General features: G+C 34.9%; 1 protein-coding gene across 3 annotated transcripts in view; it reads left to right on the forward strand.

Moving 5' to 3' along the window:
* CDH18 (cadherin 18) overlaps positions 1–14744 on the forward strand; it is a 157286-nt gene that overhangs the window by 119044 nt on the left and 23498 nt on the right. For all 3 annotated transcript variants that reach the window (XM_059468705.1, XM_059468687.1, XM_059468696.1), the window contains exon 7: positions 6182–6318. In XM_059468705.1, coding sequence (XP_059324688.1) covers positions 6182–6318 — 137 coding nt within the window. The remainder of the gene's footprint in view (positions 1–6181; positions 6319–14744) is intronic.

Below are 14744 nucleotides of genomic sequence, written 5' to 3' on the forward strand. Positions count from 1 at the left end.
ATCAGCTTCCTTTAAATGCTGTGAGAGGAGCAGTGTCTTTCTCAAAGTTATGCTATGTCTGTTTGAAAAGAAAGCAAAGGAAGAGTAAACAGAGGGGTACCTTCTCCAAGCTATCTTCAAATGTATTCAATTCTCACACCTGGAAAGCACAGTTGAAGTCTGTAGTTCTCAGTAGCAGGCTTCTGCCAAGAAGCTCTGGAACATCGAATATCGAATGTCTCCTTAATGTACCAGACATGCTGCAGGGAGAAAATTGGTTACCTGCTGATTGGCATGACTTCTGACTCATACTTCACAATTGCTTTTCTCTCCTGGCTGAATTTGTTTGAGCTATGGGGAAATAAATTGGCCCTGGAATGGATGTACTGTAGTGCAAGACAGTCATGGCAGCAGAATGTCTCCCTACCACCTCATTTGGCTTCAAGGCTTTGCTGCTGGCTCCCAGGCTCATGAGCGCTGCTGTCAGGAGGCAGAGAGAATATAAAAGGCACACACTCAAGTTATGTCCCAGCATGGGCCATTTCTTGTTGTTCACCAGCTGGTCAAACACAGAGAGTGTCATCTGGTTGGTTCTCTCAGTCTTTGTCATGGTATACCTCTTTTTCTCACTCTATGCAGTTGCTTACTCTTCCTTTTCTAAGATATTTTATAAAATGAAATAAAAATTTCTGTACTTTATCTCTTTTGGGTAAAGTTTCTTGCTTAAATCTTTAACTGAACAGGTTTCCTTACAATGGCATTTGACTTTTAACTGATAAGTCTTTTAAGATATAATTGGTTGGACAAGGTTCTGTTCCATTCCCATGGACTTTCTTTTAGTAATTCTTTGTAAGCACCTCCACTTGTTATTTAAGAACTGGCTATTTGCTTATGTCTCAAAAGTCCAAGGAAGTACTGTGCTCCTTGAATTCACATCTGGCTGAAATTTGTATTTGGAAGTTGATTATTAATATGAGATTCACAGCCAAGGTAGAAATATGTAACAGAGTTCATTCTTGCAGTTGAGAAATAGGGTAATAAGTGAAAAATAACATAATTAAAATATAATTTAAAGATTTGATTAAAAAAAAGAAAGAAGCAACTTAAAATCTCAAAGCTATTTTGAAAGTTCAAACTCAAGGCTCATCCTTAAAACACGGTAACTAGAGAGAGCCATACCAGAACAGTAACAGCCTATGCCAGTTGTCTGTCCAGTGATAGACTGGTGTTAATACTAAGGCAATCATTTAGGTAGAGAGATTCTGAAAATGCTTATGCCTTTTAGCTTCAGAAGCCGTCCTAAATGGTTTGGAGATCATTAATATTTCTAAATTATTTTAGGACCCTTGAAATTCTTCTCCATTTTAAACAGTCTTTGCATTATTGGGGTCTGACAGGTTGAGTACTGAAAGCAGAATTGTATGTTCCATAGTGACCTTCTGCCAAAGGGTCATCATTCATATATATTTCTCTTTACACCCTAACTGACGCAAATGTTTTTAGTTTTCCGCCAAAAGGGGGGAATATCTGTCATCACTGACTCACTGCTTCACTAAAAGGCAGGAGGTGAGGAACGAAGCCAGAAGAGCCAGTGGCTTGCTTTGGTCAGAAGGATATGGATGGAGCTGGGAATGCGCTTCCATTCACTGAGATTGCCTAATAAAAACATGGCATATGTTGCATTTCCCAGTGTTAGCGGGATTCAGTTTTGGTATTTAATTTTTTTCAGATTGTCTTCAGATAGCGTGACTGTATATAAAACTTTAAGTTTTATATATTCATGATTCTTTTTAATGAAGTTTATTTTAGATTGGTTTCTGTTGCTGGTTTGTATGTAAATAGTTTATGAAGAGCTGTTTATCTAGGCATGTCTTGTTATTAAGTCTCTTTATTAACATGTGCCATGCAGCTCTGATGTGCAGATTTAATGTGCAGTGGTTATAAGAATGCTATGATGTGGCATTGTCATGAGCAAATGTGTGTAAATAAATATCTAAAATTGATATTATAAATTAATTTTTTGAATTAATGCATTCTAAGTGAGCAGAAGCCATCAACTGACTTAAGGTGAAAAATCTCTCTTGAAATCACTCCTTGAAATTCAAAACTTGCACTATATCTTTTTGTGGTCTAGAAAAAGCATCGAAAAGCAGATCAGTAGATGTGGAGGGAGGGGTAGGAGCAGAAGGGAATGACTGTCTGTTGCCACTATGATCCAGATGAAAATAATTTTTTTAATCAGATGAAGTAAATTCAGAAGCTTAAGTAAAAAATCCTTGACTCAAGGATGTGCTCTATTTATGGATATATCTGGTCTTTATTCTCAACATGTAGGTAAATGAGTGACTAATACTTATAAAGATCTAAATTGTTCATCACTTTGTAAAAGCATTGAAACCTGTTCTAAATGTCCTCTTACAGGACAAAAATGAGTTGCTCTACCAAGGGAGTTCTTGTACAAAATATTTTTAAAGCAGTTGGAAGCAAAACTAGCATTCCTAGGTTTTCTACTGTGTGGGAATATCTTCTGTAACTTGCTTTACTGACATGTTAATGATAGTTGGGGAACACAAGTGCAAATAGCTACTTTAGATGTGATGCACAAAACAGTTTTAAGGAAGAATCTGGAGTAGCGGAGAAGAGTTGAATATTTTAATCATGGGAAAACCTAAGAAAATACGACCTCTTTATTCATTAATTGATGAAGAAAAGAATTGTTAATCTGTGAATATTTCAAACTGTATGTAAAAGCACAGGAAAGGGAAGTGCTACTGTGGAAAATTTTGTAAAAAATTTCATTATTCTAGCAAAATTGGAAATATGAGTGTTAGTACAATTAATTACTACAGGATTATTTTGTTCTCATTAATGACACAGAAAATACAATTGAAGTTATTAATTCAATCTTAAATTCTTTAAATGGAGATTTGAGTTTCTGTGGAACACACTTAAATAACTGATTTAGGAAAAAGATGTTCATATTAAAAAAAAATTTTAAAATACCATATTTTACAAAATGTCTATGAAAATGAATTGTTAGGTGATCACAATTTATCAGAAAAATCAAGCATCAGCTTTTCTACACAAGCTTCATTTTTGGGACAGATATTTTTCTTTTATTTCTGTACTTTGCTCAGAGGAAGAGGTAACATTTTGTCATAAGTCTTATACACACAATAACAGCTGGACATTCATATAGATTTAAGTTTTTTTCTCATCGAAGCCCAATATGAAATTCTGTCTATTTTTGAGCTACAGTCTACAAAAAATACATAGCCTTATTTTTATGGCCCTGTGGGGTTAATGACAGTAATGACTAACAGAATAGTCACTGTAGTCACTGCCTGATGTTGATAATAAGCAAAGAGTGTCCTGAGTAATTAATGTTTGAAGGACAAGACTCTTGCATTATAAGATTTGGATTTGCAGTACATATTGAATTTTCAGTACATATTCCATAAGAACAGGTCAGGAAAGAATATTTGATTTCTTTTTTTCAGCAAATAATTTGATCTTTTTTTTTCAGCAAATCCTTGTTGTTCTCAGGAGACTCCTAGAGTCAATAAAAACAAAGCTATACTAGGAGATAAATAATTAAATTTTATATTTGCATAACTTGTAATCTCTACCAGTAAAAGGTCTCCAAGAAAACTGAAGGACAGTTATGGTTTCCACACTTTCTCTTTTAACCTTCTAGTTCATCATGTACAAGATGCTTGTGTATCTGTGTATATATATTGACCAACACAACCAAACATCCGTTATTTCTGTGTTAAAAGTAGTATGACCAAAACATTCCAACTATTTTTTCTAGTCCAGTTTTGCTAGGCTTCCAAGCATAAGGTGTAAGGCATGGGGGCATTTCTCCACCTTAAACATGTTATCTTCTTGACAAAGTTCGGATGTCTACATGACTCTGTAGCAAATATGGCAGCTTTGTGGATTTTTAGAGGTTGATACCACTCTGTCTCCAAGTTTTTTATAAATCGTTAAAGGCAATGTTATCTGTGGACATGGGAGATACAACTTCTCCACTGAGACTGGCACAGTCTTAAAGAGGTGATTGTAGCTTGTACAAATGGGGCCACATAAAATAATGCCAAGAGGATAATTGTGTGGTCCATTTCAGTTCTTTTTTGGGATGTATCCTCAGAGGATTCCAATATTCCTCAAAGCAAAATAAATTTCTTTGGATGTCTGCACCATCCAATATTTCATGATCAGTGACTGATGAAAGTTCATCAGGAGTTTTCTTTTAATTCCTCTCCTGAGTTTAGCAAGCATGGAGAACCATAGCAACTTTCAGAAGTGTGTCTGCAATGACGGCTGTGTGTAAATTCATTAACTTTTTAAATCTTTTTCCGGCGCCACCACTGTTTTGTTTTTTAGTTTTTTCCATTCAATTAGCGATACAGTGAATAATGTCCTTTGAAAAAATTTTCCTGACTTAAACTCTTGAAGATTGCTCCATCACCTACATAATCAAGATCTTCTTAGTCCACTTGCTCGAAGCAACTTGAGTTGCCATCTTGCACATCCAAAGTGTCATTATTGGGTACTTCTGGTATATTTTGTAATGAGTTATTCTCAAATGTTGGTAATAATGAACTGCAAAATAGTTTCTGACTTAGCTTATGGGAAACATCAAGGACAATCCTGGCTCCAGAAAAATGTAAAATGGGTAGGAACTGAGGTCTCCTGTCTCTCCAACAATTCCAACAGTCATTCAGCAGGGCTTTCGGTCTTCATGATGTTGAAAGGAAAGATGGAGAACAGGTGAAAAGAAAGATATTCTATCCTAGGTTTGGATGCTTTCATTTTCAGTGACTGAGCTATGGTTCTTCAGCTGCTGAAAATACTTGAGGCATGGCAAGAATGTCTGGAGTTCCAAAAAGCAAGTTAGCATACTGTAAGGCAGATGTAAATACTTCTTGTAGGTAGGGGAGGTGGGTTCGGGTTCTTTCCAGTAAGGAAGATCTACCCTAAGTCACCAAATCCTATCTGGCTTTTCCACTGAGTCTCCAATCCTTTGACCAGTTAAGGTGACTCACTCAGATTTCTGCTTTCCCTTCTAAGTGCTTTCTTTCTTTTATTTTTTCACATCACTTCCACCTTTAACGTATCATTCAATTAAATACTTGTTTGTTTTCTTACTTTTTGTTTACACTACTAGCATAAATAAGTACATTGTGAGAGAAATAAAACTTATTTTTAATTGTTTTATGCTTGTCAAATTTTATGTGTGACACTCTTTTTATTAGCTAGGAATTACATTGTGGTAATGAAAAAATAAGAGCAATTGGATGGGACAAATAAATCATTTTGACCTTTATATGCCTTCCATGAATTAGATATATATGGAATTTCACAGAATGAAAAGAGGAATGAAAAATTAGCAGGAAAAGTAGTTATGGTATATAAAATAATATTTTTCCTTTCCTAAATTATTTTTTCTGGACTTAGTCAAGAAGGCTTGGAAGAGTTGAGTAATTGTTTCATTTGTTAAAAGCCATTGTAAATAATTCCAGCTTTGAGAAAAGTCTTGTCAATCTTTTCTTTTGTGTTCTTTCCCTCTCCTTCCATTACCCACTTCAAGGCTTTTAGCTTCCTTGCTAGGCAAAGTGCCCCGAAGCCAAGGGAGCAAAGCAGGGAATTTTAGTTTTTCTTCTAGGGTAGTGTCAATGGCTGCTCTGGGAACCAGATGTTTCTGATTCTCTGTAATGGTGATGTTCCAAATGGCTTATGTGTCACCTTGTCATCGAGTTAATGTCAGAGAGGCATGCTTTGAAACAGGAACCAAGGCTGATGGCACTGGTTTGCAGTGACGGGCAAATAAGCCGAATAATAATGTCCTAGTTTCTGCTTTCTTTTCTGCTTTTCCATTTCATGATTTTTAGTCAAAATACATGTGTATTTTACCTTTGGAAGGATTGTATACTGCTGTGTAAAATACCACCTGTTAGCAATTTATATCTTAGTCACTCACGGTGGAAATATGGTTATATATCAAAAGAAATAAAAAATTAGGAAAGAACTTAAATACAGTATTAGTTTGGGTTTCTCCAAATTATATTTTTTTCAGGTTATTTTTTAAATGTCTGTAATTTTAAAATCTTGAAAGTAATATTCTTATATAGCTTTCTGTTACTTTGGATTATATATACTACAATGAATATATATTTATTGTTATATTTCTTCATAGATATTTCATTGATCATAACACAGAAGAAGATAGGTATTTCACCATTGATGCTAGTACTGGAACCATTAAGACTGCCAAGATCTTTGACAGAGAGGAGACACCTTGGTACAACATCACAGTGGCTGCTTCTGAGATAGGTAAATAATTTATTTGGCACATGGTATGAAAAATAAAAATTAGAAAGGAAAATAATCACTCTCACATTTTGAGAAAGACTACATTAATATATTATGTTCTTTTGAACACCAGTGGGTTTTTAGCTAGTCCAGATAAAGAAGAGTTTTCTGTATGTTTGTGAATACTCTAACTCCACAGAACAATTAAACAAAATCACATGCCTATGTGAGTCCACCTGTGTAAATTTGCCAGATTTCTCTGCATGGGACAGAAGGCTGCCAACTTACCCAGCAACATTTCTTAAGCATTCAATCTCCTAAAATCAACAGCTTGTGCCATTTGTGTTTCACAATTCGTATGTCTTAGAAGTTAACACTATTTAGTACTGTCTGAGAATTTAACACACTTTATTACTGTCTGAATTTAACACTATTTAGTGCTGTCTTTCCTTCTTGTATCTACTATCGACTATTTTAGCGAATTGCATGCCAATTGTATGCCCATGTTAATTTATATTTCACAGATGCCTAGTAGTTTCTGATTATGTTTCTGGCCTTTTAATGGGCAAATTACCAAGATATAATAAATACTTAGCTGTGCATTTGAAAGTCTTCTAACTTTGGTGAATCTCCATTGCCTCAGATAAGCCCTGCAATGATCAAAACCCATTTGGCTGAGGAGTATGAGACAAATATTTCTTCTTGAGGCAAGGAGAGTGTAAAGAACTTTTCAGTTTAGCTTTTTTATTGCAGGGTCTTCATTTTTCCATGGTCAAAGTTTTAAATTTAAAAAACTCAACAGGCAAATGAAGAAAAAAAAAAGTCCCATTCTGGATTGATAGATCAATCCTCCCAAGCACTGTTCATGATACTATCTTTCAGCGGCAGTGATTTTGATCAAAACTGTGAAATACTTTTATGTATATTCATTTTCTTTTTTTTGTTTGTTTGTTTTTTTGTTTTTGTTTTATTAATGATAAAACACAGGTTTTACCTCTAATAGGTTCCACTGACATTATTTAGCCCTGTCTGCTTTCATCTGTTTCAACTCTTGGTTAAAATGTAATCTGTTCTGCCACTACAGCACTAGCACATGCTACAAAATAAACAGCAGGAATTTATTGCATAAATACAACAAATTGTTTCCTATTATTGTACCTACATTCACAAATAAATTGACATTTTGAGCTAAGTACTTCCCTACAGTAAGTAATAGGATCTAGAATTTTATGATTAGCTCCTTGAAAAAGCAAACACTAACACTCCTGTGTGCTTGACAGTGTTGATATATATAGAATGTCATTTCAGTTCAGCATAAAACTGAATTCAGTATGAAATAAAATATAATTAAAGCTTAATCATAACCAGGAGCATACTGTTAATTAAAAAAAAAAAAAAAAAAAAAAACAAAATTTAAAAGCTACACAGGGACACTGAAAAAAGAGTATTCATGAGTCCTTTTTTGGAAACCATTGAAATATAATTTTCCAGAAAAAAATCTCAATAGCATAAAACTTAAACATAGCTTTCTCCACATTATTTGTTTCACATAATCAAAAGAGTGCTGGTACATGTATCATGCTGAGAATAGTATGAAGAAGGAGGATTATGTTTAAAACTAAAACAGAATGGAATAAATTATAAGAATTATACTTTTTTTTTCTTTTTCTTTGGCTTTTCTTTTTTTTAGGTGCTCTGCTTAGAAGTCTCTGTTTCAGGTGCAAATTTTTACAGGAAAACACAAATCTGATTTTTTGTCCCTTGCTCTGCCTTTGTTACAGTTAAAGTTGGGGTTGAAAAAATAAGTAAATGTATAGAGTCAGTTGGAAAAACAATTCATTTATGAAAAAAGGCAGATATAGTAGTGAGGAAGAGATGGATAACAGACAGACTGACAGGCAGCCTAAATGACAGACAGCCTTTCCTTGTGTCTACTTCCTCAAACATTTTGTTTTTTTGCCGTATTTGGAAATTACAACACTGTTCTCTTCCAAATCCATTGTGAAATTAATAATGAATTTATGATGGAGCAAGGAGCATATGTTGTGTATGGCCAAAGCTCTTCCCTTAAGTGCTACCTATCCCATATCTGGTCTTACGGGTTTTGCTTTTAAGCTCAAGCACAAGGTATTGCAAAACTAAGACTAAAGCTGAAATATCAGTCTATGGCTATGACAAAAGTGTTATTTAGCTGTTGGGCTGGTATTCCTCAAATTTATCTGACACAGCAGAAGGCATTTGCAGCTTCTGACATCATTTGCTTGGCCAAGAACACAGCAGAACCTCCAAGGCCCATAAAGATTGCATTCCTTCAAAAACAAGAGGTACTCTGTGGGTATAAAGTGTTGATTGTAGTTAGTTTCTTGAAGTGTTTTCCTCTCTTCACTTTGTGCTACATATCACTGATAGAATTCAGTTTCCACCTATCATCCTTTTGGCCGCTATTTGTAACCGGGCTTATTTTACAAAAATGAAATTTAGAATCAAGATTATATTTCTACCCCCAATTCACAATTGTGTGATATCTTCATGCTTCAACCTCATTCTTTCTCAACCTTTCATAAGATATTTACTTTCACTTTTCCTCTCTGTATGTGATATATACTGTCTGCATTGGTCAAGTGTCCTCTGAAATCTGAGGAAGTCCTACCACTTTGCTCTGCAGGAGTAATGCTGATGTAATAATCCACAGGCTTTTTTCTGTTTGTGCTCTTTTTTCTTAAATCACATCATTATTATAAAAATTAATGGGCAATCCTTTTCTTTCTTTAACATGCATTGTTCTTAAACAGCAGCATTTTTGTGTCCAGAAGCATTTGCTTTGATTGTCTCAATAGGAGTGCTTCCTGAAATTTCTTTGTAGTATTAGGAAATAAGATGATAAAGTAGTACTATAGTTTATGTTGAAGGATCTAAAGACTAAATCTAAGACAGGTGGAAGGAGAAGTCATACTAAGAGTAGTACTAATACTTTAAAATACAGATTCATATAGGGTGATTACCATTTAATTGACTTCTTAGAATTCTTTGAAAAAAAATTAGAAAAGTCTATTTGAAAGAGGAAGAAGATATAATTTGATTGATTCTAGTACAGGTTTTTAAACAAGTCTTTGACAAGAGTAATGAGAATAGAAAAGTACAGAGCAAATGCACAATGTTTTATAACACAAGAAAGACTGATTTAGAGGAAAGAAATAACAGTCATAGCATAGTAATACCAAGAATACAGTCTGTCCCTTGGAAGTAGAAAAACTTAAGGCTGAGCTATTTCAAGGACTAACAGAATCTGTCAATTAGAATTCATTATTATGATAGCACTCAATGATACAAAGTGATTCAAATTCCAAAATTACCTCCCTAGCTGGTAAGAATTAAGGAAGATTGAGAGAAATTCATGTAAGAACAAGACACATAGAAGAATGAGCTAGATAACTGAAGTGTGAAGTGGATGGAAAACTGTCTGAAATGGCAGGTTCAAAGGGCCTCAACCAGCAGCCCAGATAGCAGGTGGGGTCCAATCACTAGGAATTATTCCTGGTGGCTTATGCAGGATATAACAGCCTCTTCATTAATGATGTGATATGTGGAATAGAGTGCTTTTTCAACTGCTCTCAGTCTTTGAAAATGACACAAAACTGGAATAAAGGCTTGTACATCAGACTGTTGTGTTGACAACCAGAAAGATCTCAATAGGCTTGAGAAATGGCTGAACAGGAAATGAAGAGAGATTGATGAGAGGGAAATTAAATCTTGAAGAGAGATTTAATAATAGGAAATGCAAAGTTGAGCACTTAGAGAGGAATAATCCTATGCACCAGTTCACATGCACAGCCAACTGGCAGATGAGCAGCTTTTTAAAGAAGGTTATGGTGGAGATCCCGGTGGGTGAAAGCTGGGTGTGAGCCAGTGATGAGATCTTGTGGCAATGGATGCCAATGCCATTCTGCACTGGGTGAGAAAACACTGGGTGTCAGCAGGCTGAGAGGGGTGATCCTTCCCCTCCACACAGCCCTGGTGAGGCCACACGAGGAATCTCCCAGATCTGGGCTCCTCAATGCCAAAAAGACTAAGTCCAGTGCAGAATCATGAAGGCTGGAATATCTGTCTTATGAGGAGAGGCTGAAAAGGCTTGGATTGTTCAGCCTGGAGATGTGAAGGCTCAGAAGGAGCTTATCAATAAGCTTAAGTAACTGTTAGGGGGAATCTAAGAGGTGACTAAAGATGATCAACATCAGGAAAGACTCATCTGAGTAGTATACAGTAAAATGACAGGAGGCAATTTGAATAAATTGAAGCGCAGAAAATTCCATTTAAACCAAAGAAGAAAAATGGTTTTACTGTGAGATTGATTGAAAATTGGAACAGGTCACATTGAGAGGTTGTGGATTCTCTGTCTTGGAGACACTCAGAACCCAACATGACATGGCCAGAGCAATGTACAATCTAGATCCAGCTTTGAGCAAAGGAATTGGACTTGCAGATCTATGGAGGCACCTTCAAAATCAATGATTCTTTGATTTTTTGGTACTAGGAACTGTGTTTTAAATGTGGAGAAGAAAATAAAAGAAGAAAATGGAGAAAACCAGCTTCTTGATATGTTTTTCAGGTGATGTTAACGTCAAAAGGTTATCACAGTTCATAAAATACTGGCATTTAGATGTATAATAACTGTGCTTCTAATTAGAAATGTGATTTTTTAAAAAGCAAGATAAGTGCTTATATTTTAAATATTTTAAAGGTACCTTTTAACTAGGAAGTTGTCACATATTTCTCTTATGCAACTGGTTATTATATCAGTGTGTAGAATGGATTTCTGGATTTATTAGATAATTAGCAGTTTGGGGATCCAGTTGTGGTGCTCCTGATTGTCTCCAAAATCCTCTGCAGTGGCTGAAAATGGAAAATCACACCATTTTCCACTATTTGCTTAAAGGACCAACTTGAATACAATGGGTGCAAAAACTTGTGATTGAAGGGACAATAAAGAATTCCTAATTTGTAAAGCTGTGGAGAGGTTGTATAGAAGAGAACTGAAATAATGGTGTTTCATGCCAGGTTTCGTCAGATCCCCCAGACTTGATGAAATCCAATCAAGAGTCAGCAAAAAAATTGCCACGTTAAAGAAACCTGTATATACAGAGCTTTGACACTGTAATGGATTAGAAATCAAAATACTGAAGAGACATCATTATGCAATCAATTTTACAGAAAAAAAATCCCACAAATCTCCAAGGTGTTAAAAAAATCAGATATTGGAAAAAAAACCACCCCAACCAACAAATATATTTGTCTTTGTATTTACTTTGCCATGGGTATTCATTATGAGCTTCACAGGAAAAAATGCCAAGGGGTTGAGTTAGGGCAGTATTTAATGGCAAACTATGCAATACCCTATGTGCTATGGAAGGGATATCAGGAAAAAGTAACTGCAAAAAACTACTCAAAGAAATAACTTTTAGACATATTTAAATAGAGTGCCAACAAACCCTACTCAGAATTTAAATATGTGAAAAGTTAGGGTAACTCACCAGAATAAAAGTTTGGAACATTCATTTAAAAAGACCTAGAGTAAATAACATTAAAGTGTCCTTTCTAATTGTAACATAAGTAGTTTTTTAATAAGTCTTGGTAAAAACAATAACAGAAACATACAATTACATAATTCAGAGGAAAAAGGAATCCACAGAGACAACTAATAATATGCAGCAGTGAAATATAAGCCCCCTTAAGTTGCTGAATAATGGAATTCCTATAATTGCAACAAATAAACAGATAAAGTGTATTCTTATGGTGAGGTGTGGTTATATCTATTATTAGGAATAACAGGGATATTGCTACCCATATTACCATCATTAAACACAAGGTTATGGGAAGAATTTGACAGTTCTTTTTCACATTTTATATTTGCAGAAAAGAAATTACCAAGATTTGGGTAGGGTATTAAAATATATTACTCCTGATAGCACTGCATGAGGCTGTCATATGGAGAAGGATCACTGAAGCTGGAGGGGAGACATAAAGTATAAATAGTATTTCTGTTAATAGTATTATGAGGCAAGCTGATTTATTTTACAAAAAGTAATATCAAAAGACAGAAATACACAATGATTTTGGTTTATTTCGAAACACATGAAAGAAACATATGCATTGCCTGAAGGAAATAAATCTTTGGAGGAATACCTTCCTGGCACACACACAAAAAATAAGAGAACAAGAATTTATGTCAATTTATTTTCTCATTTTTAATTTTCCACATAACCATGAATGACTCTAATAGCTTGTCTCAAATAATCAGTTTTTAGAAAATGTTTTCTTTACAATATCTTCAAGAAATCATCTAAATCAGAACAAAATGCTGTTGCAGTTTTATAAACTCCTAGCCATTTGTATCTGGTGGACAGCAGGATGATTTTTTTTATACCAGTGAGTTTGTTGCAAGACCCCTGCCTCAGTTTTTCTTTGAACTGAATTTTTTCTTACAATAAATATGAAACATCCTCATAGTGATTTTTATCTAGGTCTCAGTTGTTTGTTTTTTTTTCAAAACTAGTAATTTTTTGTAGCAATAGAGAATGGACTTAAAGAATGAAATTCACTATTTTTTTTTTTTTTTAGCATCATTTGAGGGAAATACTGTGTTTTGTATTGATTTTTTATATATATATGATTATCCCAATAGGTACAATACAGAAACAGAAATAAAATTGTTACCATAAACCCTGACTTCACCAAAGAAAAAAAATCACATTCATTCTTTATCTTTGACCTCACTTGCATTCTGCCATCTAGTTTAGGTTCAGAATGAGTTTTGATATTGGTAACATTTTTTTTTCCAGAAAATACAATCTGCCACAAAAGAATTTCCCTAAATCTAAAAGAGATTAAAGTAGATTTTAAAAACAAAACTATGGGGTTTTGAGACTGTATTGGTCATGGTGTAGTGACAATGACCTGGATATCTGCTACATTTTTACTGATGAGAGCTGGACACAGCACTGGTACCCAGTCCAAACTTAGCAATGATGCACAGTTTACTTTCAGGCTTGGCAAGCTGCCTACTAATGCATCACAGCAATGTGAACTTATAGTATCATACAACCATTAAGGGTGGAAAAGACTTCTAGGATCATTGAATCCAACCATTCAGCCAGGAGGAGAGGAGCCTTGGGGAAAATGCTATTGCTCCCTACCACTGCCTGAGGGGAGGTTCCAGCGAGGTGGGGCTTGGCTTCTTCTACCAAGTAACAAGTGAGAGGACAACCGGAAATGGTTTTAAGTTGTACCAGGAAAGATTCCATCTTGATACTAGGAAAAATTTCTTCATTGACAGAGTGGCCAGGCACTGGAACAAGCTGACCAGAGAAGTGGTGGAATAACAATTTCTGGACGTTTTCAAAAATCATGTGGATTTAGCAGCCTCTGCTGTTTTTTTTTTTTTTTTAATGTGCTTACCAATGCAATAGAGAAAGCCTACCAAAAAGCTATTTTAAAATCCAACAGTTGTTGAAAGGCAGTTAGTTCTCTAGCCTGCTCAAGGAATTTTGCTTCTAATTCCAATTTCAATGCTTATTCCCTGTTTATATTGGCTTAGTCATTGGCTTCTAGGCATACTAGAATTTCTTCTCCTGTTTGTTTGGGAAAAGCAACAATGAAGATATTCCTACATTATCATCTGAAAGTGGGATAGGGCTTGGCTCTTCTTAGCTACCAAGGTGAGGCTCTAGAGAAAGGATAGAGTTTGGAATCGTATGGCATTTACTTCCCTTTGAAGCTTTGTGACAGAAATGTCAAAAGGGACATTTCTGGCCACAGAACCAGTATGTTTTGTGATGCCCTGTTCTGATCAGGCAGTCAACACCAACATCATCTGAGAATTTGTCTTGAATTACAGCAATAGAGGTTTTCCAGCTTGAAAAGTCTAAATGTTTTTGATCTACTGCAATGCTATGATTATCACTATTGCTTCTGTAGTTGCTGCTGCTATCACTACTGCGGTGATAGAAGAGAAGTGAGCAGTGCCTTCAACTTTATATTTATTAGTAAAAAGTTAAATTTTGATACAAAAAAAAAATAAAAGCATTTGCTATCCATCTTCAGGTATTAGAAGTATTTAGAAGTACCCACTTCCTTAAAATGAAGACTGGAACATTAAACTTATTCTTAGATTCTGCATAATTTTCTCCTTGCCAGAATATTTAGTTTATCTCATGTACATCATCCTGAATTAAACCCAGTATTTTATTGATATTGCCACTCCCACTTGCATGTTGGACATTCTTCCATCACTTAGGTTTTTTTTTTGGGTAGTATATTTTATCCTTCCTAGATCTATGTTTATTCTTCTAATGTGTTAAAACTAATCTTTATTAGAGGAATGTGATGAGTCTTTTGTACTTCTCTTTAAGAAGTAATGGTATAGAGAGCTAGCTGAATTTCCTAAGTATTGG

This window comes from Ammospiza nelsoni, chromosome 1 (genome assembly GCF_027579445.1).
Source record: "Ammospiza nelsoni isolate bAmmNel1 chromosome 1, bAmmNel1.pri, whole genome shotgun sequence".
NCBI lineage: Eukaryota > Metazoa > Chordata > Aves > Passeriformes > Passerellidae > Ammospiza > Ammospiza nelsoni.